Source organism: Sebastes umbrosus, chromosome 17 (genome assembly GCF_015220745.1).
Source record: "Sebastes umbrosus isolate fSebUmb1 chromosome 17, fSebUmb1.pri, whole genome shotgun sequence".
NCBI lineage: Eukaryota > Metazoa > Chordata > Actinopteri > Perciformes > Sebastidae > Sebastes > Sebastes umbrosus.
Genome location: NC_051285.1, coordinates 24,533,037 through 24,560,387, shown reverse-complemented (window position 1 = coordinate 24,560,387; position 27,351 = coordinate 24,533,037). Strand labels below are relative to the sequence as shown.

The following is a 27,351-nucleotide window of genomic DNA, read 5'->3' as shown; positions in this document are numbered from 1 at the left end:
CTGCAGCCACGTGTGTCATACCGAGCACTCTGCGGATATTTCTGTAACATAAAAAAAGCCCTCTTTCCCTAAACTAGAAGCGTTTGTCTATCATATTACCACCACACATGAGCCACTCACAAGGCTTGACCCAGTGTTAAGTGTCTGCGCTAAATTTCATTGCCTCCATCTACTGGAAGGCCTGCCAATATACTGGCAGTGAATTCCTGGAGGAAAATAAATGGCAATAAAAAAGAGAAATGATAGCCCCTGCAAGCCGATAGGAGAGGGCTCTTTCTCTGCCGCCTTTTTTCTCTCCATACCTCTCTTTATTGAGGCTGCCCAGCTCCGGGAGCTGTGATTTGGCACACTGACTGTGGCTTTAGTTGGATGGGTCCCTGAAAGCCAATATTGAAGTAACGACTCAGTAGCACAGATTGAAGAGCTGGGGAATCGTGTAATTAATTGCACGCAAATTTCTTTGATGAGTAGTTATGTGGTGATGAGCGCTCGACCGGGCAGCTAGAGGGGTCTTTTTGACCTCACCCAAGCCCCGACACCCTCATCCCTCCGTTTCCCAGTGCATTCTGGGAAGGAGTCTAGTAACAGTATTCTCTTGGTCTGCTTTTTGCCGGCGTTACATGGGGGAATGTCAGAGCTCAGGAAATTGGAGGTGCGTAAAGTGGGTAGGAAGGTTATTTTACTGCCACGCGGGGCTACTATAACAAGATGTTCAGATATGATCTGAGAGAGTAGAGGTCTCCCGCTGCTCATTCCCCCCCCCGCCAACCACCACACACTTTTTCTCCACCTGCTCAGTTCATTATTAAATCTGGGAATTGTCCCCATAACTCAATCCACCAGGCTACAGCATTATATGACCATTTGTGAGAGGGGAGAAGGGTGATTGCGACGCAGGGCAGAGGATGGATGTTAAAAGCATATTGATTTGTCTGTAATGTCGTCATAGATCAGAGATTTATGGCAATATATAAATGCAGCCACAAGCTCTAGTAGCCTCCAGCCTGCGGTGGAGGAAATGGAGTCCTTAGGATGACTGATGAGATCAAGACAGTGCTCTCAGCCACGTTTACCCCCCCTCTCTCCCCTCTCCCCACCCTCGAGCCTCCATTTCCCACTCCTCCACCTCCTCCTCCTCCTCCTCTCAGGATGCTCTCACCCTGCGGCTGCTGTGACTAGTCCTCAGTGGCTCTGTATCTTTGCTTTGGCTTCACATTCCAGCACAGAGGCTAGGAAAGCCTCCTCCGTGGCCTGAGATTGGTCGGAGTGGGTGCATCAGGCCGCACTGATCTCTCCCCTGCTAGAAAAATGATGTCTGACAAGGTCGCTAGAGATCACTGCCGCTCAATGATGCTAGAGGATTGAAAGGAAATGGAGCTTCTCCATGGTTACAAACCTAGGTACTAATAAAAACCGCTGCACTGGCTGACTGCAAGTGACATCTTATCCACAGGCAAACAGTAGGATAAACATGCCGAATATTTTTAATATGTCCTTTTAGTCACAGTGATGAAAGAACATAGGACATCCACGCTTCAACTACAGAGTTAAAAAAGAGGTATTAAGGGTTATTCTCACACTGTGTGACTTCTTTGCCACACACGGAGCTAACAGTAAACAAATCTGGGGCGATTGAGGCCAAGCGCTGATGCTCAGTGACAGGCTGTGAACGAGGGTGGCAGAGGGGGTTATGGGTGACAAGAGGGCCAGGCGGGGCTCCTGTCTGTGGCAGTTAAAGCAGCTGGGAGTCAGAGCCGAGCACAGGGTCAGAGCCAGGCCACGTTGGTGGGCTCGCCCACACAGCCACTGTCAGAAAGATGACGTAGGGGACCGTTGTCGCCCCCTCACAGGCCCCGGCGAACCTTCAGCTCCTTTTTTTTTACACAAGAGTCTCGTCAGATAAAGCCGAGTTAAACAGACCCAGCAGTTTCCAACTGCTGCTGTCAACCAGCCCAAGGTGGTTTTACTAGAGGGGCTCACCGTGAGGCTGATGTGATGTAGAGGCTGGTATGGCCATAATTAGCGATGCTTAATGTGGTTTAATGTTTGGCAATGGCGTCCCCTAAGGCGCCCGTATAAAGTCGACAGAAATTCTTCAAGTTGTTCATTTTAACTGCCGAGTCGTGAAGCTCCCCGGCACTTTAATAGCCCTGGTATATAGACCTCTGAAGGTAGCATAAAGCAGATATTCAAAGTGTAGTCAGTGGAAACCAAGGGGATTTGACAGTGCCGCAGGAAATAGACAATTTATTATCAGCAACACAGCCTAGGTAGTGGATTATCTATAAAACTTTCATTGTCCTCCCTCAGTGGCAAGCAGCCATAAAACTTCCCAAATGAGGGACTTGTTAATTTACTTGTTAAAGCAAATTAAAAATTTATAAGCGCTTTTAGGTAAATGAGATCCTCTTTCATTGCTGCCCTAGTGGGATCGTCTCTGCCAGATCCTGAGAGGACAGGTTAGCTGTTCTGAAAGCCGCAGAAGAACAATAAAAGCCGTTAAATTGTTCCAGGTTTTATTACCGCCGAGCGCCGCAGCTGCTGTTGTGCGTAACTAAGGGAAACCAGGAGCTGATGGCTATCCCACTGAGGCCAGTACAGAAAACTGAGCCCAGTGCTCCCTCCGTCTTATTTTTTCTTTTTCTTTTTTTTCTTTTTGTGGGATGAGGGATGGGGGGGTTGGGGGTTGGGGTTGCTGGTGCAGGCCGGTTGTGTATGGCTCTGTTTAAAAAGGCCTTTGTGGTTAGAAATGTTAGCGGGCCTACTTTTGTGCTTGATTGCATCGAGTCTGTAGTGCAGCCCTTGAGAATAGGTCAATACACTTGTAAAATTCCACTATGGCAACGGCGAGCACTTTTCAGTTAGTGAGAAAATAATTGACTCCACATGTTCCAGACAATGTTGTAATAGCTGTTCTAGCGTACTTTTCAGGGGAACGGTGTTAAATGAGATATTTCGTAATTTTTCTGCACTCTGATCTGTGAACGTACCGCAGTGTGTACCGCTGTGTACTCTGAATCGGGTTTTAGTGCCAACACGACAAACTATTACCCCTCTGCTGCCACTAACAACAATGCTGAAATGAAAACATTCCATATTGATTCAGCCTTTTTTAATGACATTTTTTTGTATTATAAAGACAGGCATCTTGTGCTTTGGTAGAAATAATTACTTGTGAGGCGTACATGACATTCAACAGCACCTTTGGTATTTCATTTGGCAGCTCCAATAATGCTGCTGTGAGGTTATCTGTAAATACACTTGTTTATTTCAGCCAGACCTTCAATAGACATGTTGAAAAGCAAGGTCCTACTGCTATTCCTCTTGTATGTTGGGACTAATTGAAATAATAATAATTTGAATAATAATACAGTAGGTTCTAATATGAGAAGAACCTAGCTTTGGTGAAGGCGAGTCAAGAAATGTCAATCTTCTGACATATTATTGGAAATCCATAGTAGACCTTTGAAGAGGAAATCATTGGCAGCTCATTTGCTTCTATATTATCTATTTAAATAGGGTGAGCTGTCTTTTTATTAGCTGTTAGTACATTTTTCTCAAGATAATATGGTTGCTTTGATTAACTATGTCAGACTGTTGAGACAACACTGGTCTGTTTAGTGTTCGCACCCTTAGTAAGGGTTGTCCTCAACTAAAACCCATTTTAGTCAACTAGAAGTGTTTTTTTTTTTTTTACTAATTGATGAAATTATTAGACAAATCTGTGAAACGGTTCGTCTCGTGTTGTCTTAACTATGTCTCAGAATCTAGAGCTTATTAGACCAAGCATATCTCTGAATTCAGAATTTGGGCCGTCTGTAAAGGGAAGACTCGTGGGTACCCATAGAACCCATTTTCATTCACATATCTTGAGGTCCGTAGTCAAGGGACCCCCTTGAAAATGGCCATGCCAGTTTTTCCTCATCCATGTTTGGAGTGTTATTTAGCCTCCTTCTCGACAAGCTAGTATGACATGGTTGGTACCAATGGATTTCTTAGATTTTGTAGTTTCATAAGATACCAGTATCTTCACTCTAGCTTTAAAACTGACCGCTACAACCTAAAAATCGCTATTTACGTTAAAGACATTAGTGGCGTTAAAAAAGATTTGCAATAATGCATTATTATCGCATTAAGTTTGACAGCCCAGTATATTTATATTATATTGTGGCATTTTGTTACTCCGTTATAGCATCAGTTAAAACTCAGACATGACTGACACATTGTAATGGTTTTGGGATGTTCAGTTGTCAACACTGGACTCTCCAAATTAAGTATGGCAGTAACAGTTTGAATAGTTGCTAGTAACTTAAGTACAAGCGTTTATGTTTTTTTTTTTTAAAGAATGATTTATAAGAAATGTTAAATGATTCCTCATACTTGCGGGCTGAACTGTTTCATGCTGAGGTTTGGGCTGCTCTCTTCCAAAGCCTCACGCTGACTGCTGATTGAAAACAGTTGTTGATTCTCTACTTCAGTAAATTCAGACTGGTAAGAGAGACAAGGAAAAAAAAAACTTTATCCCCTAACACAGAACAGATTGCGGGAAAACAAGACCTCGCTGTGTGGAAATTAATGGCATATGCACTTACTAGTAGTTTAAATGTTTCATTAGATGCTAATGTCTCGCTGTGTCTTTAATTGTTGTGAAATTAGCCTCTGGAATATTAAAACCATCTGTCTGTTATCTTCCTGCAGGGCCAGCTCTTACCCAGGCTGCGCAGATACAGTAGGGTCATTAAATAAATGCATCCATATGTCTCAACCTGCGTCTTAATTAATGTCTTTATGCTATTGCGTCAGTATGCACCAGTCTGGGGCATCAGCACACACATCTCTCTGGTTTCATTACAGGTTTGAAACTGAAGCTGGTCAATGCTAAAATATTTTTCAAATTTTAACATTTTGCAAATGTTTGAGACCCCACACATAACAACATGTTATATTAAATTGAACAGTTTTGTTTAATAGTATGTGGAGAGCAACGATTTGGCTAAAACAGCAGACCACACATTAACAGATTCCTTTCATGAACAACAAGAGTCCTGACTAAAAAAAAACAGAAATCTCACAAAATATCTCGTGATCAAACGTGAATTAAGTATTTGCACTACTTTGTACTGAAAAAACACAAAGAAAAAAGAAAGGATGAAGTCATGGAGACACGTTAAATAAACACAGTCAGCTTGATTCCCAATTGGCTGTCGTTCTTTCCCACATGACTGCGTCATCGGCTGTCCTCGGGGTTCCCCACACACAGCAGGATATCCGATCGTAAATATTGAACATGTTTAATATTTACGATTTGTAATCGGTGTGGCCAGGATGGACTTCCGAGCCGATCGGGGGATGTAAAAAACACTCTTAACATACTTCAAACCACAGGAATATCTGTAGAACCATAAAAAAAAAAACGACATAAGTTTAAAAGGCTATAAAAAATGACTTGGTTGCAGTAACAAGTTGGAGTGATCAGATCAGCGTTGTTATTAACAGAGGTCACAGAGACTTCCCCCCCCGCACCCACACACATGGACTTCTCATTTAGATTCATCATCAGACAGCAGGTCATTAAATTTCAACTTCCCTTTTTGATGGCACTGACCACCAGCATTCCCTCCATTTGCTTTAGACATCCATTAATCACGCTGTAAAAAGAAAATGAATCCATCATGTGAACCTCAGGAAGGGGAGAGCAGATGAAGAAGGAAAAAAAAAAAAGAAAAACACACACAATTCTCTGAAGTAATTTAAAGGAGCTCAAGGGGAAATTAAAGGGAACAAGCTGAGGGATACGTTTTCAAATAGCTGTGTAATCAGGTCCCGAGCTATGTAATAGCCCTGAAAGATGAGCCGCTCTTTATTGGAATGTCTTTATTAGACATGTTCTTCAGACATTACACAGATTTAAATTTGTGCAAGATTTCTGATTTCATGGAGTACTTCCCCGCTGATAAGCCGGGATACAGACGATGTGATTATGTGGTTTCGCTACCGCAGAGTCGGTTTGATACCACACTGATTAATAAAAGACATATCTCTACATCTCTCCCACACTTGCCTGATTCTATGCTTTATAAGCTTAACATATATGAGTTTGTTACAGACCTGTTCAGCAAGAATAAACATGATTTTAACATGTAGAAAAAACAATATTTCAATCTGCTCTGTCCGCTGTCTCTCATCCACCGCTGCTTTGTTTACACAAGCTTGCGGTAGCTCCGTTAATAGTGAATGGTTACAAACAAGCAAAAACAAAAGCAGTCTGTATGTAGTCTTATTGTTTAGCTTAGTTTGCCACGTATCTTAAAATTCATGTAAACTAAGGCTGAGATAAAGCAGCTCCGCTCTCTACCAGCGTTACCAGCATCAGTGAATCACATCAGTAGATGGAGGAGGACAGAAGTAATGAAAAAGAACCGATAAGAGTATCAATAAAGAACCGAACTGATAAGGAGTATCGAAAAGAGTAGTTGTATCAATAAAATCCTAACGATACCCATACCTAGCTGCGAATATGTGATGCAGGAATCAGCAGCAGTAAGGTCTGCGTCTTTTTGTTTTGTGTGTGCACATTCATAAATGCATGAGTATGCTGGCGCGTGCCGCCCGGTGTTGTCGGCAGGGACACAGGCTGGTTAATAAATATTATAGGTCAACATGTTTTGATGAAGGAGCCACAGACCGGGGCGTAAACAGCGTCCCTCGCCCTTTCTTCAAGGTTCGGTTCACGGGCCAGGCTGGATGAGATATTATTCCCTCTTATTCTCTCTAAAAATGTGTAAACTCCCCTCAGACAAACTGGCATTTACAAGAAGAAGAGAGAAAATGTGCCCCTGGTTTTTGTGGGAATAGAACGTGTTGGAGGTAATTAGTGCTATCACAGCGCGGGGCATTGGTGTGCAAGTGTCTGTGCATGTGCCACGTTTTGGTTCGCGTGTGCTCTTGTCTTGGACCACGTAGACACACGCCGACGCGCACGCACATATTCAGACACATGCGCACACACACTGACTCGAGCAGGCCCATCAGGCATTCCCAGAGCTCAAACTCTCTTATCACGTTCAGCACTCTGGCGAATCCACCCGCCTTCCACCCATCATGCAATTCTCCCAAGGAATAGGATTCCTTTCACACCGCTAATGGCTACAGAAAAGGGAACATTTTCATTTTAATTACCCGCTCAACTCAAGGGTTCTTTTGGTATTCCCACACCTTGTGCCCTTTCATCGCACTAAATGATGGCCGATACCTGAAAAGAGAATATTGAAGCGGAGGTAAAAAAAAACATATACTGTAGCTCTTCCCCTCCGCAGCAGGAGAGGGAGGTGCCCTCATCTTCTAGTCCAAGTCCTTTGTGTGTGTGCAGCGCCACGCTCTGCTTTTCCTATTAGTTGGCAGAGCAGCCGTTTACTGCACTGTCCCATAAAGCAATTTTTTTTTATGTGCTTTGAAATGAAACCTGCAGCGTTTGTCTGGTCTGGAAGGAGCAGCATGGGAGCTTCAGAGGACATCAATCGCAGACTTGGACAGGGAGTACAGACCCCACCTCCTTCCACTCAGCTCCGCACTCCCAAGAGCCTTTTATTGTTCTACAGATTTTGAAGGGCCTCAGATGCTTGCCGATTGGCACGTCCTCCTCTTTATTCTCGTCATTTTGCCGCGTCTCGAACAGAGTGTCTAGAGGATGACACTAGCTGAGCTCCTGCTGCCTCGGCATGTGGTGTCTGCTTGGAAAGGATAGTGGCTCCATTTGAAGGTTCTGGAGGGGTCTTTGTCCCCGTTCTCTATTCCGTGGGCTGAGAGGAGTTTCATACTGCGAGATCAGATGGCGTCTATCATTGGCAGGCGCAGTGATGGCCGCTGAATGGGCTCAGAAACATGACAGATTTACAGAGACAGCGCCGCAGCTCCTGCCAGTTCTCACATATTCATGAGCCGATTTCCGTGGGAGGCCTTCCCTCGCCAGCCTTATCCATGTAAAGCTCTAAACTGCAGTGTTAACAGTTTTGCTTCATGTCGTTAACCCTTGGTCTCCTTGTGTGTTGTGTTTGGCAGCTGAAGCCAGGGCAGAACAACTGTAAGGACAGCGACAGCGAGAGCGTGAGCGGAGAGTCCAAGCCTTCCATCAGGAGCAGCTCCAGAGACAGACTGACAGATGTGAGTACATTAACGTAGCAGATCACTGCTTCAGTGGTAGTTTGAGCTTCTGTCACAGGGCCTATTTCGACCTCTATTCATAGTCAGTCGTCTTCTTAAAAATCAGTAATTTCAAATTGAAAAATCTGAAGTCATAACCAGTTTATGATTATTTATTTACTGTACTTACTGTAGCACATGGGTTCACATTTCAAATATAGACCCAAAAAAAGAAGAAAAGATTGGACATAATAATTGGAAACCAAAGTTTGAGCAAACATTTTACTAAGTAAGTCCCAATTGTTTGGCAAAACTAGTATATAGGGCTGGGTAAAAAGTTACCAGTACCAATACCAGTACCCTTAAAGTGATACTGATACCATTTTTTCTGCTTCATCCTATACCCATCATATGAATGGAAGCATTTAGTTGTGTAAAATGCCAAAAAAGCATTTGAAGAATAACAAGTAGCCTCCCATACACACAATAACTTAGAATATATCACATCCTGAACGGGTTAACAGTATGCTGATATTTGGCACACAGAGAAGAAGACTGGCTGTTAGATAATACCAAAGAGTCATCCAAAATGTTGATTGTGGGTTGAACTAGTATTTCATTTAAACAACCATTTAACTGGGAAATTAAAAAAGTTAACCCTGATGAGTTTTAGCATATTGAAAGTCATAAAGTAACTGCATTTATATTTCAAGTTTACCACATTTATTTTTATCAGACGCCACAAGCGTCCAGCGCCCAGCCCTACTAGTATATCAGCAGTACTTAAAGGTGCCCTGTGTGTTTACATAAGTTACACTCAGGTGTATATCCTTGAGGTCCTACAAACATGATGAATGTATTTCCTTCCTCATTTAAACTTTGATTTGTGGTATTGCTGCGTGTCTTGGCACCTTCCCGCCACCTGTTGATCAGTGGAATAGTGTGACACCATTGGCAGAAATATATACCACGTCACCTACATGCACACGTGTGTCCTCGTACGCGTGCACAGACGAATAAAACGGGGACCCACTCATAGAAAAAAATAATGCTCCATAGCTCTACTAAAGGTGAAAATATCCACAGGTTACCTTTAACAACCAGTATTATACGATGATATCACAAAGACACGTGAGTTGTCGCCCACTTTTGAATGTCACAACCAAGTAACTTTTGGACATGATGTGTACAAATACGTATCTGTGATATATAAAGTTGAGAGAGGAAGTATTAGTAGTGGTAAAAGTTCTACAGTTGGTACAGAAAATAATCATCTGCTTGACTCATTCATTAGTTGCATTGCTTGCGGCACGACCTTTGCCTTAACAAGAAACAGTGTGGACAGTAAGATACCTGTATCCTCGCAACTCCCCTTCAAACTACCTACTTAATCATCACACCTTACAAAGAAAAACTCTTCAGAGCTGATTTATACAGAACTATAAAGTTGGTGTTCTAAATCAGTATATGTTCTTTCAGCACAAACGTTATAAATTATACTCCGGTTTCATAATTCAAGAGTCATTATGTGTAAGTGGCCTTGCACCTTCGGTATGCCACAGGGAAAAAAGGTAAGTTGTGAATGTGATATAATCAATTTAATAAGGAATCCTTTTGGTGTTGAACCAATACAATTCAGCCTCAGCAGAGGACTTTGTGGTAAATCTTAAATGTCTTTAAGTGCACTCTACTTCAGGTGAAGAGCACTATTTGCATCGCAGACACGCACAGACACGCACACACACACATGCACACACACGCTCTTCCTCCCCCAGAGGCTCTTTATGACTGATACAAAAAAAGACAGTACTTACCCAGGTCCTCGCTCCTTGCGGAGGAGCTGAAGGCAAGCATTAACTGACAGAAGAAAGAGCGGCTACGTGTCCCCGCGCCCTGTGACATATTCCGAGATGTAAAGCGAGCAGGCTCGAGGGACCTTGCTGCCACACACCCGGCCCTGCTCTTTGATTTGTGTGGAGAATCTACAGTGAAGCAATCAGATATCTGGCCATAATTAAAGCTGTCAGTTGGGAGGCGAGCTAGTCTTTGAGAAAGACATGGCCGAACAACTGAAGCAAAACTGATTCTGCGTGTAGCTTTATGACGCTTGACTGGGCATGAAATGAAATAAGTAATTTGATGTTGACAACAGAAATTGAAATGATACTCGCTGATTCCTGACTGCGCTGTTGTGACTGTGTGCAGCAGTATGCCGAGACAAATGTTGTTTAAACAGTGACATTTAACCTATGGATGGATGCTTTACTGTGGCTGTCATACAGAATGATACAAACATTCAATTTGTCATCTGTTGTGTGTCTAATAACAAAAACGTTAAATAATACTACAACATAGGAGTTATGCAACAACACATTATAATATACAGTATAATTATACATTATAGTTAATGCTTAATGCTAGAGTTGGTTAACTTGACCTTGTCAGATGGTTTGTTTGACAACACCATCGAGAAGCCGTCATTGGAAACTGTTTGGAAAAAGGGCAGGCACTTTCAAAAAATACTTGGCAGGTGATTGGATGAACCACCTGTCAATCAAACTAACAAAAGTGAAGCTAACTGAAGGCAAAAACGGTCTTCTCTAAATGTTATTCCCATGGTGAAATTATCTCTCTATTATTCTGTTTGGTTTTTACAAAACATTGTATATTAACGCATAATATGGCTCCATATCAAAATTCTATTGGCACAACTATCTTTGATGCTGCTGACCAGATCTTGATAAAAAGGTTGCATTTGGTCATTAAATTGAGCTTGATATTACTTGTTGTTATCTTAAAGGGACACGCAAGAATTCATCCGTTTGCATGTAACTATTCTAATGTGTGTTTCAGAGGCCTTTGCTCCATTTCATTTCTTTAATCACTGTTTGATATTTCATAATCATTTGCCTGAGTTGGCAACGGTATAATCTGACTTGGCCTCATTGGCCAACCATGTCCCTCCATTTAGATTACATCGCTTGCACTGTGACTCATTACACACTAATGAAACATGTTTAAACAGTTGTATCAGATTATGGTCTGTTCCTGTTACTCTCAAGATCAATGTTGCTTCATGTTAATCTTATTTTGGTTTGAATATTGTGTGAAATCAGTCCCTGAAATGAATATCATTCAAAGCACCAGCCCGTGTGTTTACTCTGAGTAATTTTATTGGAACATTGTCCGAAATTCCAAATTATATCCGTAATTCGGTTTGAGAAAGTCAGGTTTCCTCAAGCAGAAACTCTCTACTTCCCCCACGCGGGACTTGTTCGCAGGAAGCATCTATCGCCCTCTTTATAATCACTTCCACCTGAGCTGGCATTGCAGCCACTCAGAATACTCTGGAGGATAGAAGGAACGGCGGCACTGGTTCCCCCCGCTTCGTCTGGTCAAGACACCCCACAGGAGACTGAGCATGTCTTCAGAAGAGCTGCTGAAAGCTGGGCAGCACGAAGACAGACTTTTAGACCCCCATGTCACCTTAGATGGTCACACTGTGTGAGGCTTCATCTCCGGTCCCCACAGGTTTCTGAACAAGTCCCCTCCAGCCATGCTGTAAAAACGCACTTCACACGTCGCAAGAGGTGCAAGTCGTAACTTTGGTAGCAGAGCTCTGTTCCCCAGACTGAAAGGAGGAAGGACAAGGGAATGGAGAGGATAATAAGAAAAGGAAAGCGGTTTTGCTTTTGCAATTTTCATTGCATTTTCATAATTATAAAACACAGTTAAAGGGACTCTCTGTAAGAATCAGAAATTGCTTGTTAACAGTGACACCTGTGGTCATTAAGTCAACAACAGTCAGAAACCTCTGTTGGTCTTGAGGAGCTGCAGCGTCTATTTCTGCACAAACTGCAACTTCCACGGTACAATCCCTTGATATTCTCAAAGCTAAACTAACTCTCTTCTGCTTCGCTGCTCGCTCGTTTTCTCACACACTCGCTATGCCTGCAGCCGCTCTCTCTGCAGCCGCTCTTTCTCTCTTGCTTCACCACTCACTTCTCACGTGCACACACTCTTCGCACTGGCTCTGCTATTTTCCCACAACACTAGTTTTCCCCCCCCGATGTCGGTCACATTACTGTTTTGCAAGACGGGCTTCACTTGATATAACTTTGCGGTTTTGGTGCTTCCGTGGAGTTTGTGTTGGAGTCTGAGTTGTGGTGGTGGCTGGTTGTTTGTTGGCGTTAGCGGACTCCATGAACGTTAGCTATGGTTACACACTGTTAGCCCTGTAAGCGGAGCTGAAAATAAAGGCACGCAAGCGTGCCTGACGTCACATCTGTGGGATTTTTCCAGAAAAACCGGCCTGCATTCTTCACATTAAAAGCAGTCTAAAGGCTGATAGAGGAAACCCAGAAAGTCGCGGAAGGTCTAATTTTTTAGGTTAGGTTACAGCTTGTTCACACATTGGCAACAAAAAAATTATTAAAACATGTTTAGACGTGTAAAAACTTACATACAGTCCCTTTAATCCACTGTAAAACAGTTACAGATGAAGGTAGATGTATGTCCAGGTGATTTCTGAAAGCCTGTAGCGTTTTCTCTGCTGTGGAGGTCAGTGTGTTTTGTTCCACCCAAATGTTAAATGTATTTTGATTGTAACTCTGCACAATGCAACTGGGCTGCTCGTGAGGTTCAGCTGCACAGAGCTGCTCCCTCACAGTGCAAAAACAAAGAGAAAGCATCTAAGTCACTCGTTAGTACCAGGGAGCGGTGTGAGACAGGAGCTAGCTCTGACCCCAACTGTTCATTAGACCCAGCAGTTCGCTAATGGTATTTGCTGTAGCACTCCCTTCCCCTCACGGAGCGACCACGCTCCGATGAAGCAGATGAACTGAGTTTGCCGACCTGGCACTGGCTGGCAGGGAGATAGAGGCCAGAGGAGGTCAGGCCTGGCAGCCTCTTCTCTCCCGCTCGCCTTCCCTCCTCACTCCGTCCTGCCAGCTCATTAAGGCCTACAAATGGCACATCAGCTCGGCTGTGTTTGCCTCAACCCCAAACCCCAGCTAAATTGGCAGGCTTAGCCGCATTTGCTCTGAAGCGCCGGGTTCCCTTTTGGGTTCGTTTGAAGCCGACATGGCAGCCACCCCCCACATCCCCCCCCCACCGCACCCCACCCCTTCAGTCTGGGTGGCAGGCATTCAGGCAGGCAGCAGTCCTGAGCAGAGGGAGTCTGCTGGATCAGGGAGGGCAGGGAGCTCGGGATGAATCACTCCCGTTTAGTCTCTGCGGCAAGGGGTGAAATGCCATCATTACCCGGCTGCCTATCAAATAAATTGGCAATTACGGGCCTGGGATTGCGAGTAAACAGCATGTTACTCCTTTTTTTCCACCCAAGGCTCTTGATGAGAGGCGGGTGCATTAGAGAGAAGCTCCGGAGTACTGGGTCAGAGCCCGCCAGTCAGTGTTAGCCAGCCTGATGAGAGGCACAAGAGGCAAACTATAATGAATGCACCCCTGTATTTCGGTGGCCATTTTTATCGTCAGCCAAAACTTCCTGTTATATTCTGCTTTAGCTGTTCTACTGAGTAAATTCTGCCTATCAAATTGAAACAGATGCAAAGCTGTCTGATGCCTTTGGACAACACCTTTATATAGTATATGATGTGGACTGTAACATAGGGTAACGACTTGTGTGTTGGCCTGGTTATTCTATTATTAATACTAGCACTTTATTGGTGTCAGTCCAGACCGTTTTGCATGCTGGTTTTTCCGACTGAAATGAAAATGTGAAAATTGCGGGTTCCTGAAATCCATACTCGTGCGTCCTGGCTCCTCTTGCACGAGAAGGTTTTCTTGCGGTGAGGTCTTGGAAAGTTGTTTTGCAATGAAACATCTGGAAGTGATATTGTTAAAAGTCAAGCACATCGTCTTCCCGTGCTTTTGAAGCGGTTTTCAGCCCAAACACAGCTAAAGTCTCTCTTATGGCTAGTAAAACTGAACTCCGTTATTACTGGCTTTCCGCTGAAAACATGACAGCCTATTCAGAACCTTGTGTGCATGTGGTGAAACCATTTCATATGCTCAAATTACAGCTTTTGGAAAGGGATTAATGTCATGAAGTATATTTTGTTGTTGTAAAAATCACCATTATGATTAAATTTGCTGGAGCGTACCAAGACTGCACATAACGTTTTGTCCTTGACCTCCGAATTCAGCCCTTTCCGTAAGCTTCTTGTCTGCACTGAATCTCACTGTCCAAGTGAACTGCTTATGTAATCCCACCTCCTCAGTACATTCTCCAATTATTTCCTGACACTCTGATGTAAATGAGGTGGCAGTCCCCCTACATGTCCAGATATGCTGGCCAATTTGCTCCGACACAGAACTTGTAATTGCTTGCATCAATTATCCGTCTCTTTCTCTCTCTGCCTCTTAATAATTTGAAATGTTTCCTATTAGAGACAAGCATTTAGATATGGAAGTAGAAATGTTGTACCTATAATTAGCTCATTATCATGGGATCGTACTCTTTGCCGAGGCTCCAGTGTGTGCATAGTGGCAGTGTGAAATGAGCAGCAGATGCAGTGCAGGGACTACTTGACGGTCTTTTGACTGTTTAATGGGTTTTCAGCAGCTATGTAAATAAGTCGGGGCAGATTGAAAGACGAAAGACTATAGAAATACAGACATAGCATTCAGTATCCTAACCTGTTGTCCAGATGTAAATAACAGGGATAGAATAGTATTTGGCAGTCAGCTTGTTACTGGTTAAACAAATACAAATCATATAGACAAATGCTCTGAAAGGCAGATGACTATATACTAGGGCTGTCAATTGATTAAAATATTTAATCACAATTAATCGCATGATTGTTCATAGTTAATTGCAACTAATCATAAATTAATTGCACATTTTTTATTTGTTTAAAATGTACCTTAAAGGGAGATTTGAGTAGTAAGTATTAAAGTTAAGTAAGTATTTAATACTCTTGTCAACATGGGAGTGGTATATAAATAAAAACGCTTAAACTAAAATATAAATATGATTGCTTTATGTATATGTATGTATATATTTATTACTGGAAATAAATAAAAAACACAAAACAATGACAAATATTGTCCAGAAACCCTCACAGGTACTGCATTTAGCATAGAAAATATGCCCAAATCATAACATGGCAAACTCAAGCCCAACAGACAACAACAGCTGTCAGTGTGCTGACTTGACTATGACTTGCCCAAAACTGCATGTGATTATCATAAAGTGGGCATGTCTGTAAAGGGGAGACTCGTGGGTACCCATAGAACCCATTTTAATTCACATATCTTGAGGTCAGAGGTCAAGGGACCCCTTTGAAAATGGCCATGCCAGTTTTTCCTCACCAAAATTTTGCGTATGTTTGGAGCGTTATTTAGCCTCCTTAGCAACAAGCTAGTACGGCATACCCACACTTGCACAACCACACATCCATCACATATAGGGATAAAACTGAGTCTAAGGGGGGAAGAGAAATGGTTGAAGCCTTAGTTTAAAAGAAGATAGCGTTGGGGAGTGTAATAGCTAAAGGCAGTTTTACCAGCTTTTCATCTAATACTTTGAACAATGAAGAGGCCAGTTCGAGAAGTCCTGAGAGATCAAATTGACTGGTAGAAGTAGAAAAAAGTGTGTTTTGCCGCTAAAATCTCAAGATCATCCATGTCTGTGATCAAATATGAACTCATTTCAAGCACAAGGTTTTGACAAGATGACTCACTCTTTGATTCATGCCATCTGGGGTTCCTATTAATTCATAAGGAACACCTGGAACACATTGTAGAACATTTCCCCCCCCCCACTGGCTACCGATCTCCCAAGTCCTGTGTGCTGAAGAGATCATGTCAGTACAGCCCGGTCTCATTCCCAGGTCGTCAAATACTGCTTTCAAGTAACTCCAATGTAATCCCTTCCGCGGCAATATTAAACCCCCGGAGCAACTGCTCCGGAAGTCAGGTGATGTAGTATAAAGAACGACAAAGTCTGTGTAGGGAGGAAGACGGGGTGGTTGGGTCAAACAAGCACATGACTTTCACCAAGGAGACCGCTGTTCGTGTCCCGTCTGAAACCAAAAGTCAACATTGATTTAGTTACGTTGACTATTTAACTTATGTATGCTACGTAACTTAAAGGTACAGTGTGTAAGATTTGGCAGCATCTGGTGTGGTTGCAGATTGCAACCAACTGAGTACCTCTCCGCTCACTCACATTTAGAGCCAGACTCTGCGCAGTTTGACTTTTTAGTTTGGCCCATGTCCCAACCACTAACATGGAAGAAACGGGACTTATGACCTCTGCCGCAGCCAGCAGATCCAGATGTTTTGGATTCACTTTCGGAGAACTGACATGTCGTCCATCTTTATATACAGTCTGTAGTTTGAATTCACAATGTTAACCAAGTGTTTAAAACTGCGAGGTAGTGGAGCTTTGACGTGTAGCGATACCATAGTGCGTTAAACAGTGACGCCAAGAGGTCCTGACCGCGCCGTGAGTTGTGAATGAGAACGGGTTGGTCCACAATAAGAGCTTTCCACCACATTTTTCTCATTTATTATGCCAGGTTCTGTTGTTCACTGCACAGTCGGCTTGCCAGATGATCCAGACACAAGATCACTTGAATTGCCTACGCCTTTGACTCTAAATCAACCTGATGAATAGGCTGTCTCCCAGGAAGTGGCCAGACATGCTTATTACCACCTCTGGCACTCCAAATCAAGCTCCCTTTTTTCTCTCGTCTCCCTCTCTTTTATTCCCATTTTCTCTCACATCGCCTGCAGTCGGGTTGTCAGGGACAGATTGTGACACTTTGTGACATGGCAGTCGGGCAAAATTATGCTGCGCCTCCATCGCCCTGCCAGTACCCCAACAGCCGGATGTCCGTCAGGGGCCTGTGAGAGGTCCCGCCGGACGGCTCGTCACTACAAGTGCTCGGGGCACGCCTGCCTCCCTGCCTCCGCTCACAAGCGTTTAACTCAGACTCGGCTGCGTCCACTCTCCAGAAATATAATTAGAATGGGAGAAGCACAGTGTGATTGTGTGCAGTGACCTCTGAGCAGCCCCCAGGTTGAGAATACATGGCACTAGTTTATCTCTGCTAATTATTTACCACACCTAGAGGCCTTGAACACAAAATTAAAACGAGGAATCACAGAAACATTGTGACCTTTACTGTTATGTTACTGTATACCCAGCAAAATAAGGCTCTTTAATTGTTGAAATTGATACAGAGCGAGGTCGGTGTGGTAAATACTGTTCAGGCTGATGCTGACTCAATGCAATCCCTCAGTGCTGTGGATGATAAATCTATTCTCATGGAAGATTAATGGACTGGAGAAGTGGTGTTGAATGTCATTGTTGAAGGTTGAAAGTATTGAGCGCCTGAATCCTATCCATATGTTTTCAGGAATGACATAAATAGGCTCAGCCGGAATCCATTTTGACTTATCAAGCTTAAACCGGTGCCAGAGCCACGCGATACTTGCCAAGTATTCAGGCTCTGAGGCTTCCAATAACAAATCCTATTCCACATAATTTCCACTGAAATTGGCCATGGCCATGCGCCGCCACCCTGCTTTTGCCGTGCGTCCCGCAGCTCTTGGCTACGTATCACTTCCGCATTCCCCGTAACCCAACCCCGTAGCCCCAATTTTTGATGTCACACCAGGCTCTGGTGAGGGAGTCTCTCCGCTCTTTGTTCCAGCCTTTTCAGCGTGGAGGCTGTTCCGGTGGGGTAAGTTGAATAAGTGGAGCCCGGAGGAATCTCTACAAAGGTCTCACTCTGATTGGATGCATGCAGAGCCCAAGGAGAGAGAGCGCCGGTTGCCATAGCAATGAGAGCAATGTGGGAACTGGCTGCATGAAGGAGAGAGGGGAAGTGGTGCTTTCTTTTGTGATGGGAGGTCTTCATCGACTGACATTCCTCTTTATGAATACACACTGGCAAAACACGCACATAAACACAAATACATACGCAGGGGCACACAAACGGTATTGCACGCACCTTTTTACCCCCCAAGGAGAAGCCGAGCTAGAGTGCATACTTCAATCACAATGGCCTGGTAGGGGTGTACTCGGGCCCAAGCTGGGAGCCAGAGAAAACACAATCAGACACACCAGGAGTCCAGAACCATCTCCCCTCATAAACATGATTACTGGCCATTCACTGCTACATATCGCTTACCTCTACTGAGCCAACAAATCATCCTTACCCTCATCACAGCCACTATAAACAAAGACACAACGGAAATATTTCTCTTTCTTTCTCTGTGTCGCTTTTTTGTTGCTTGCATCCCTGTCTGACGTGGAGAAGATTTTCTCATTCTTTAACCCATAGCATTCAGGCCACATGAATATCCATGTGGTGATGCAAGCCTCTCCAAGGAGCATATGTTTGTGTTCATGTGTGTGTTTTATATATGTGAATCCCTGGTGTGTGTGTGTGTTTATACCACAGAGTTTAGCTGCAGGGTTTAGAAGCTGTGTGGGAGGGTTGAGGTTTGTGTGTGTGAGTCTTGTTGAGTTTGTTTGAAGGGCACAAGGGGCTGAGAATGCTGTATGGGGATTACACAGGAAGGCCTGCCGGTTCATGAACCTGGTCCGATCTGTCATGTCTATAGGCCAGACACGGCCGTTGAATATACATCCTCTCTCATGCATGTGATCCTGCTGTTCTGAACAAATCAAACGGAATCATAAGGCACCTAGACAATCCCAGCCCTGCTGCTCTCCACACACAATATCCCTTTTTGTAATCTACCAATGTGCAGGATCCACTTTCCATCACATCAGCTTAGTTGAGGTGATATCTCAGATGTCTGTTGACAATTTCCTAAAATGTCACAAAATCATAATTCTCCAACTCTTAATTTGTGTCAATAAACACCCTATTTGATATATAATAGGGAGATATACAATGATGTACAATGCAACAAAGAGAGATGTCATTATTGTGTTTTCCAGGTTTAAGTGTCCCACAATCTTTGCTCTTTAAAGCCAATCATACAGACATACATCGTACATGCTAAAATATAAATTCTACTTTTAGGAAGTTTATAATGTTCAGTTTTTTGTGGGAAATGTGTAAATTAAGTGATATGTTTGTTGCTGAGGTTATAGTTAAAGGTGGTGTGTACTGGACTGCATTATACTAAGAGGTCATTCCCATTTACGTACATGAGGAAGGCAGAATATTGGAAACTGAATATAATGCAGTCCAGTACAACACCACCACAAGCATGACCTCAATGATAAACATAGAACTGAATTTACACATTTCTGACAATGTCACCAAAAACTGAGTGTTATAAACTTCGTAAAGGTAGAATATATTGCATTAGATTGCATAAGTGCGTGGGGCGGCTGTGTCTCAGAGGAAGAGCGGGTCATCCATTAATTGGAAAATCGGTGGTTTGATGCCCAGCTCTTCCAGTCTATGTGTTGACGTGTCCTTGGGCAAGATACTGAATCCCAAATTGCTCCCGAAGTCTGTGCCATCGGTGTAGGACATGTAGTGTAAAATACTTTGAGTGGTCAGAAGACTAGAAGAGGGGCCCTATACATGCAAGTCTATTTACCATATACCTAATAAAGTGGCCACTGAGTGCCAAGTCGCAGTTCAAAGTGCAGACAAACACCAGACTTGAATGCTATGTTCGGTCAAAGCACTTCATTGTGATTATTGGTTTTCTTGAAGACCTTTTAGAAGACGAAAACAAAGGAAAAAGTGGATGAGCCATACTGTAACAAACTGATCCGTCATCAAATTCCATATTTAATTCTCTGGTTTTCAACCCTTTGCTCTAGATTCAACCCACCCTGGAAAAGCTGTTTTCTATAAAGGAATATTACCAATGACGCCAAAGTTACTTGTAGTTAAAATGTCTGTTATGTGTAAACTATAATATGTGAATCTTTCTTACAAGCTTGAAATGTGAAATCACTGCTTTTACTTCTGTGCTGTCCTTTGTGCACAATGAGAAGTACTGTGATGATAAGCATGGGGGTAAGTGAATTGTGTTGTTAAGCGTTACACAGAGAACAGCAGAGTGATGCCGTGCTCACAATCTGAGAACATTTTGCTAATATTATGTTTTGCATGCGCTTTGAATTGAGCCCATGTTTTTCTTATTGACACTTTACAACGCTGCATCTTCTCCCTTGTGCTGGAGAAGGACATGTTGTGTCTTATTCAAGGCCTGTGAGTCTGACAGGATTACTGTGAGGCATTGGATGTCACATCACTTCTATTTCAGAAGCCGGCGCAATTTCCCTTAAACCACAAGGCAGCAGCGCCGACAATAAATAAATAAATACTGTAGATAGATGGACAGACAGACACATAGATAAGACAGACGGAGAGATAGTGCCTCTGGAATTACAGTTGCAGAAGATTATTCCAGAGACATTATTTCCCTCAAGTCGTGGGCTTAAGTCCAATTTGGAAGAGAAATGAAATTGCCAGCAGTGAAAAACCAGACTAGGTAGGAGTTCATGAGTAGAGAAATAACATTTTCATTTGTTTCTGCCCCAGTGGGAGACAAGCAGCCTTTCGGTAAATAGAGACAGCTATGAGAAATGATTTTTTTGGTCGGTGGGATATTGTTTTAACGCGCACTTATCCATCTGCAATCTAGATGTCAGGCCTCTGGAATCCACAGGATGGCCATTCGACTGTTGTCTTTATGACACACAAGTGTTGGCCTCGTCTCGTCTCCCGATTGTCTCTGTTAGTGTCCCATTTCCAGCGGAGATTCAGTCTTATATGTGGTGTGTTGTTTTTTTTTAAACTCCCTTTGTTAAGAGCAGCCAGCTGATGCTACAGTACTCTTTGGAATTTTTTTTTTATATTGAGCTTTGCAGTGAATTGAAATGAAAAATTCAATCCTGGCGTCTGAGATTGTCATCTCCCCGTGCAGTAGAGGTGCACCGTACAGTATTATTTGTTCCACCGCAATAATAATAAATCAAGTATGGTGCATTAAGCAGAGATTGGCACAAGGTATCGGTTTTAGTAGATTTTCTTTTTTTTTGCCAGCACTGTTCCATTGTGTTTCTCTTTGTTTTGTGTTTGGGTGTTTTGGAGCCCAGTTTGCCTGAAGCAACAATGTGTCACAATCCACTCTTCCTTTGTTTGTGGTGTCAAGATTTTCTTAACTTGTCACATGCATTGTGCGTCTTGTCTTTCTTGACTATCATTTGATATCTTTGTTCATATTCGGGGTGTTATACTTTTGTGCATTTCTGACAAGAGAGTACATGCACCTGGATAAATGGTCATGCTGTATCATCTTGGTTAGTTGTTATCTGGTTTCAAAGAGATATCCAGGGGATTATTGGGGGATTACTTCCACTTCCGTAAACTGTAGCCGTAGACTTCTGGGACATGTCTGATCAATGAACGTGTTTCTATATACTCTGTATTGAAGTTATTTATATGGTGCATTACAATTCGTGATTAATGTGCAGCAGCAAAGCTTTGATCCAGAGCTGTCAGTGGTGATGTACTCCCAGGTGATTACGTCTACTTCCTGTCATCCACTATCAGCCAACAAATAAAGCACTTGTCACATGGCCCATTCTGATTATGCTTGATATTGACACTGGAATTGAATAAATGTACGCAATAAGAAGATTAGTGTTTCCCAAGAGGCGTGCGTCCCCCCGCCGCATTCATTCCTGACGAGGCGCGCCGAGCCTTTTGAGAGACTCGCTTCATACGGGCAAATCCCATCTCTGACTACATAATGTGCAAATAGAAAAGAGCGATGAAGATTAATCTGCTGGCCATCTTAAATGGTACAGCAGTGGTCTCGCATTGAAGCAGGGGTGAAATTGCACTTGGGCTTTTTGTTGGAAAAATGTTCTGCATAATTGCAAATTCGCTCCACTTTGCATTGCATATCAGTCGACCCCTGCCATGACATATTGCAGATCCGTGCCCTCAAGAGCAGGAATTCTGCTCTAATAAAGCGACATGTCACAGAAGAGATTTGTCTCCATCTTCTCCCTCACATCATCTGCCACGATTGGGCCTCAGGAGAAAATTAATTAAAAAGCAAAAGAATTCCAAGTCAGGAGACATGGCTCAGTTTTTGTAATATTTCCAGGCAGGATTCGAATCAAATCATTTAAACATCCTTCATACCTTTAATCATATATATTACAATAAATGTCCCATATTTATGCAAGTGGACCATACCATTTCTTAACCTTGACATTAGTTGAACTACTCGTCTACCTGCTGGAGTTGCAGTGGCTCGCATCCTTCTATGCTCATGTACATCGCCAATGCATCCTCATACAACGGTTTGTATTATATCTTACAAAAAGTTATTCCTCCTTTTTCATGTGTTTTCCTACAAATGTCCAGCAACATGTGACGCACATGTCAAATTCCGCTCCAGTTTTTTCAAAATAATCTTCACAGGAAACAACTTGGTTAAGATTAAGCAACAAAACAGCTTAGTTAGGTTTAGGAAAACATTCACTTGGTTAAATTTAGGCAACAAAACTACTTAGTTAGGTTTATGAAAAGATCGACTTGGTTAGGGTTAGGCAACAAAACTATTTAGTTAGGTTTAGGAAAACATGGACTTGGTTTAATTTAGTAGACAAAACTACTTAGTTAGGTTTAGGAAAAGACTGACTTGGTTAGGTTTAGGCAACAAAACTACCTAGTTACGTTAAGAAAAAGATTGTGGTTTGGGTTAAAATAACACCAGAAGGTGCGTAGCTTAAGTACGGAGGTTACGTGACAAATAAATCAACGTTGACTTCTGATTTCACATGGGGTACGAACCCACCCATCCATCCTGATCCACTCCCTACACGGCGTTTGTCGCTCCTAATACTTCCTGGTTCCCGATTACGTGGATTACATGAGAATTGATTTTGTGATATATATGAATTACGGTGCATTACTTTTTGTAGGTATAGCTACGAACAGTGTATGAGAACAGCCTGACGTCGCACAAGCCAGTGGCGATGCTAATGTAGGTAGCTAGCTGCTATTTAGATAGTTTAATATACTTTCTTATCTTCAGAATTTCTGAATTAGATTGTGTCAAGTGTCTACACTGTAATAGATTTGATTTATCAGCATCTACAGACTGCAGACATTACGTTAAACAAGCAAGATACTGTAGAATAGGACTCCTCCATCAGTATACTTTTATTTCAAAATACAAAAACAAAGAAGGTTTATAATAATATCCTATATTTGTATTTTGTGTGTATTTATATAATAGAACGTGACATTTCAGTCAAAAGCTCTGCAGAAACCTACAATTATGAGTACAATGATGTGTGTGCCTGCTTTTTTTTTAAAGCACACTCATGTCCCCCTTTGTCTTCAAAAGCACACCTTTATATTTGACAGTACAGTCAGTTGTTGTGCACCAGTGTAAAATCCTCTATAAACTAATTAGATGATCGGATCTGACCTGTTTAAAGGGAGTCACATCAGCTGTGTTTGGTTAGCGCCTTGAGGTCAGAGGGCAGCGCAGGGCCACATAATGCAGGGGGATTGGATGGGATTAACCTCGGCCTGCCCCCTTGGCCCCGGGCCCAGACGGCCCAGGAAGAGTGGAATTAGCCAAGCCATGGCAGGGCCATCTGATTCCAAGCCCTCATCCAATTACTGCCTTATCTGCTGGCCAAATGAGATCAATGCATGGAGGGCAGGGAGACCTGGCAGGCTGGCGAAGGTGCGATAATCAGCAGTAGGGAGCACGGCACTTAACTCCCCCGTGTCCCTGAAAGAGCCAGAGCATGTGTTAGGAGCACCACTCACTGCCATTAGCTCCCGGTGCCTGCTGAAGCCTGACCTGCACTTTGCATGAGGACAACCTGCTGTAGTGCATTTAGGCATCTTAGCTTTTTGTGTTCAAGTGCTGCACTTAGGAGGATGAATAATGTGCATAATTACTGTTTTACCTCTTATCCTTGGTGGATCTACCCAGCAGATTACACTGGCTAAAAAGGTAGTAGAGAGGGAAAAAAAACCTGCGTAATTGCTTTTTATATGTATTGCATATGAAAGGCACTTTTAAGCATTTTACAGTGGTTAAGAACAACCCCGCACAGTTAATATAGTCCACTGTTAATTCTCTTGTCAATTAGGGGGAAAAACAAATGTTTGACGTTTGGAGGTGTAATTATGAAAATAATTAACCTCCGTGTGCCATAAAAGCTCTCTACCTGCACTTCTTGAAATGGAGTTGGCTGAATGAGACTGTGCTGTTAAAAGAAGGACCTCAGTTAAATGGATTTTTTTTTTTCTGATGTAAAATTATAATTTATCCTGTTCTTATTCATGTTCCCTCATTGAAAAATTCCCATATGCAAAAAACTTTAATAAAATACTGAACCTTCAAACCTCAAAGAAATAATTATAAAAATTCAAACTTACTTTATTCTCTTTTCAGACTGCTGAATTGATGACAGACAGCTGCCAACCAAAACTTTTCAATAAGAAGCACTTATACCTGCAAAGAGTGGGTTGATTTTCATCAAAATGGAAGTTTTTTTATAGAAAAAAGTCTTTGCTGGCTGAGCTTTTATATGATATAAAGCTCTTCATATTTATTCCTGATATTTCTGCCATGCCAGTGATTGTATTGCACCACTGGTGTGTCCCTTAGCCATCTGGAGGACCGTTCTGTGCCCGCAATATGGCCGGAGTGGGACCCATTCTGGTGAATTTATGTTCGGCTATTTCTTCTCATGCTTGTGTTCTCGGCACAAGTATCCATCGGAGAGCAATAGGAAGCCCTGAAAGAGTGTCTGTCCTCAGCTGTGGCCCTGCGATTGTACATCCCCTACTACCCTGCAGTTGTCCCCCCCTCTCCCTCCCACCTGTCCCTGGCTGCTCCTCCTCTTCTCAGCCCAGTTAGATTAAAGTCCTCTTAAATTCACCACAGCAGGCCGGCCGCACGGGGAGAGCTGGCATCACAGGGGCCCTCTGACAATCAGCACCCGGCTAGAAAGCACTAATGAGCGCTGGGAGGGGAGGAGAGGGCGTTGGCGGATTGCACACAGACAGCAGCGGCGGTGGGTAGGATCGGAGGGGGGTTGTTAGGAAGCGAGGCATCGGGGCAGGCATGTTGCTGGGGCTGGGTCCGGTACAGCGCTGACTAGATTAGCTTCCAGGGGGCAGAGCTGCAGTCAGTTTGGGAAAATATCACAGCCCATTAGTTAGGAGCAATGAAATGGAGTCAACTTCTGGGACTCCATTAGGCACGCTGCGCTTAGGCAGACAGCGTCCCTCGGTGTGATGTTGCTATTCTGGAAGGATTGAGCACAGAGATATAATTGGACTGGGGAAATCAAGCAAGTTTCAGTGGTCCTGGTGGGGCTCTCAGACAGAAAATGAGAACACAGGCCTTTGTATTTTCTCTCCCTCTCCCTGTTAGCTTTACAGCTTTTTGAAAAACAGGAGTGAAAAGGCAGCCAGTGCGCTCGGGTTTTTTCTTTTCATTTTTATTTCTCCTCTCTCTCTGTCTCTGTCCCATTCTGTAGCTCTGTCTCTCTCTCTCTGTATGTCCCCCTCCCTCCTTCTGCTTTTCTTATTGGATTTTACCATCTGCTTTAAATTCTTTCTTTTTTCCTTCATTCGTGGCTCCAGCTCTGGCTAACCCTAAGCTAAACAATATGCATTTATTCATCCGTGCCTTTCTCTAAGCATTGATGAGACTGAGGATTGCGCTTGATAATAAACACGGCTTAGTCTAACACAGGCTGCCTGCTAAGCCTCGCAAGGCTGTTTACTGCAGATCAGTGCCAGCTAACTCCACTAGTTTTGGAATATACAGCGACATCCATGAAAGCAATGCCCAAGTATAATATACCATATCCTCCTCTGAAATGTCCTTTCTCCAACAATGATGTCTGGATAGCTAGCTGCCATTTTTGTCCCTTATAGGCACAACTCAGATGTAGATCGAGCGGACAGGCCTCAGTGCTTCACGTAATTGATGTGCAGTTTTTAGCACCGGCATGGGACGTCTCCATCCCTCCAATTTCTAACGGGCATGCCTCACTTGGTTCGCCCAAAACGCTTGATGTACTCCGTCCTAAATAAAGGACATTTTACCAATCCTCCAAGTTAATATATTTCACAGTAGCAGTCCATCATACTCTCCTCATGCCTTTAGTGGCTGGAGAGTAATTGGATTGAGTCTCTCATGGTGTATTGCTGGTGTCTTCATCACTGCTTTATCAAGCGCATGTTCACTCACTGCTGTTTACGCAGTGAGTCAGCGACATGTTTGCCAATTTATTATTGCTGTAAGGGTAAATCTGGTGGCGTGTAAATATAGAATATCACTGCTAAGTAAGCCATTTATCACCTACTTACCATAGCTTTTTCTAGAGATTGGTAAGAGCTCAATCAGGATCTATCCATTTAGTCTAATTGGCTTTGCGAGGGATTGATGAGTATAATTCTATTGAAGGGTCAGAAGGGGATATATTCATTGAGACAGTCTAAATAGCTGTTTTTTTTCTGCGTAATGGTTTGAAGAGGAAACATGGCTCGAAGCATTGAGAAGCTGAAACATGCTAATGTGTGATTCACTGAGATACGGCTCGACAAAAGGAGCTGCATCTCTCTTGCTCTGGCTCTTTGTCCTTTCTATTCGTAGAATTATATGCCCATAGCAGGAGGGTGTTGACATTTGTGCACCTCTTGGGAACACATCACCATGAATGTTATCAGCACCTTAAAGACAGCCCCCATACATCCCTGGTAGGCACTCTCAGCCCCTGCCTCAAAGGGCACACCCCACCTCAACCTTCCACCCCTGACCCGTCTGCCAGCCTGAAGAAAGAGCCCCTGACAGCTCCTTTGATGGCAGGGGGAGAGGGAGGGGTGGCTTGTAAAGAATAGGTGAAATGGAGGGTAAAAAGGGGGCCAGCCATTTGAAATGTCTGCACCGAGATCTAATCAGGTTGCAGTGGCTGTGCCCCCTTTTTAAAGTAGCACCGTGGCATTACAGCGAGCAGCCTCTCCCAGGTCCAGGCCTCACAGGGCGTCTCATGTCAGCTCCCTCTCCCCTCCCTCCCCGAGTAACCCTCTGGAACACATCATCCACCTCAGTCCCAGCTCTGGATTTATTCCCCCCCTAAAGCCGCCTTGACAGGTTTGTTATCTGTTCACCCGGTCGGCGAGCCCTGGAGAGTCGCAGCACTGGCAGTTAGGAAGGGGAATGCTACAGGAGAAGCGGGGCAAG

General features: G+C 43.4%; 1 protein-coding gene and 1 long non-coding RNA gene across 7 annotated transcripts in view; one reads left to right on the top strand and one right to left on the bottom strand.

The window, feature by feature from the left end:
* Positions 1-27,351, top strand: part of auts2a (activator of transcription and developmental regulator AUTS2 a) — a 353,398-nt gene that overhangs the window by 138,696 nt on the left and 187,351 nt on the right. For all 6 annotated transcript variants that reach the window (XM_037749588.1, XM_037749590.1, XM_037749589.1 and 3 more), the window contains one exon: positions 8,059-8,160. In XM_037749588.1, coding sequence (XP_037605516.1) covers positions 8,059-8,160 — 102 coding nt within the window. The remainder of the gene's footprint in view (positions 1-8,058; positions 8,161-27,351) is intronic.
* On the bottom strand, positions 61-15,532 carry LOC119476249. The gene is made up of 3 exons (XR_005203981.1): positions 15,411-15,532; positions 9,895-9,905; positions 61-73 (listed from the first exon to the last, which is right to left on the bottom strand). It is a non-coding gene; the product is annotated as an uncharacterized LOC119476249 (long non-coding RNA).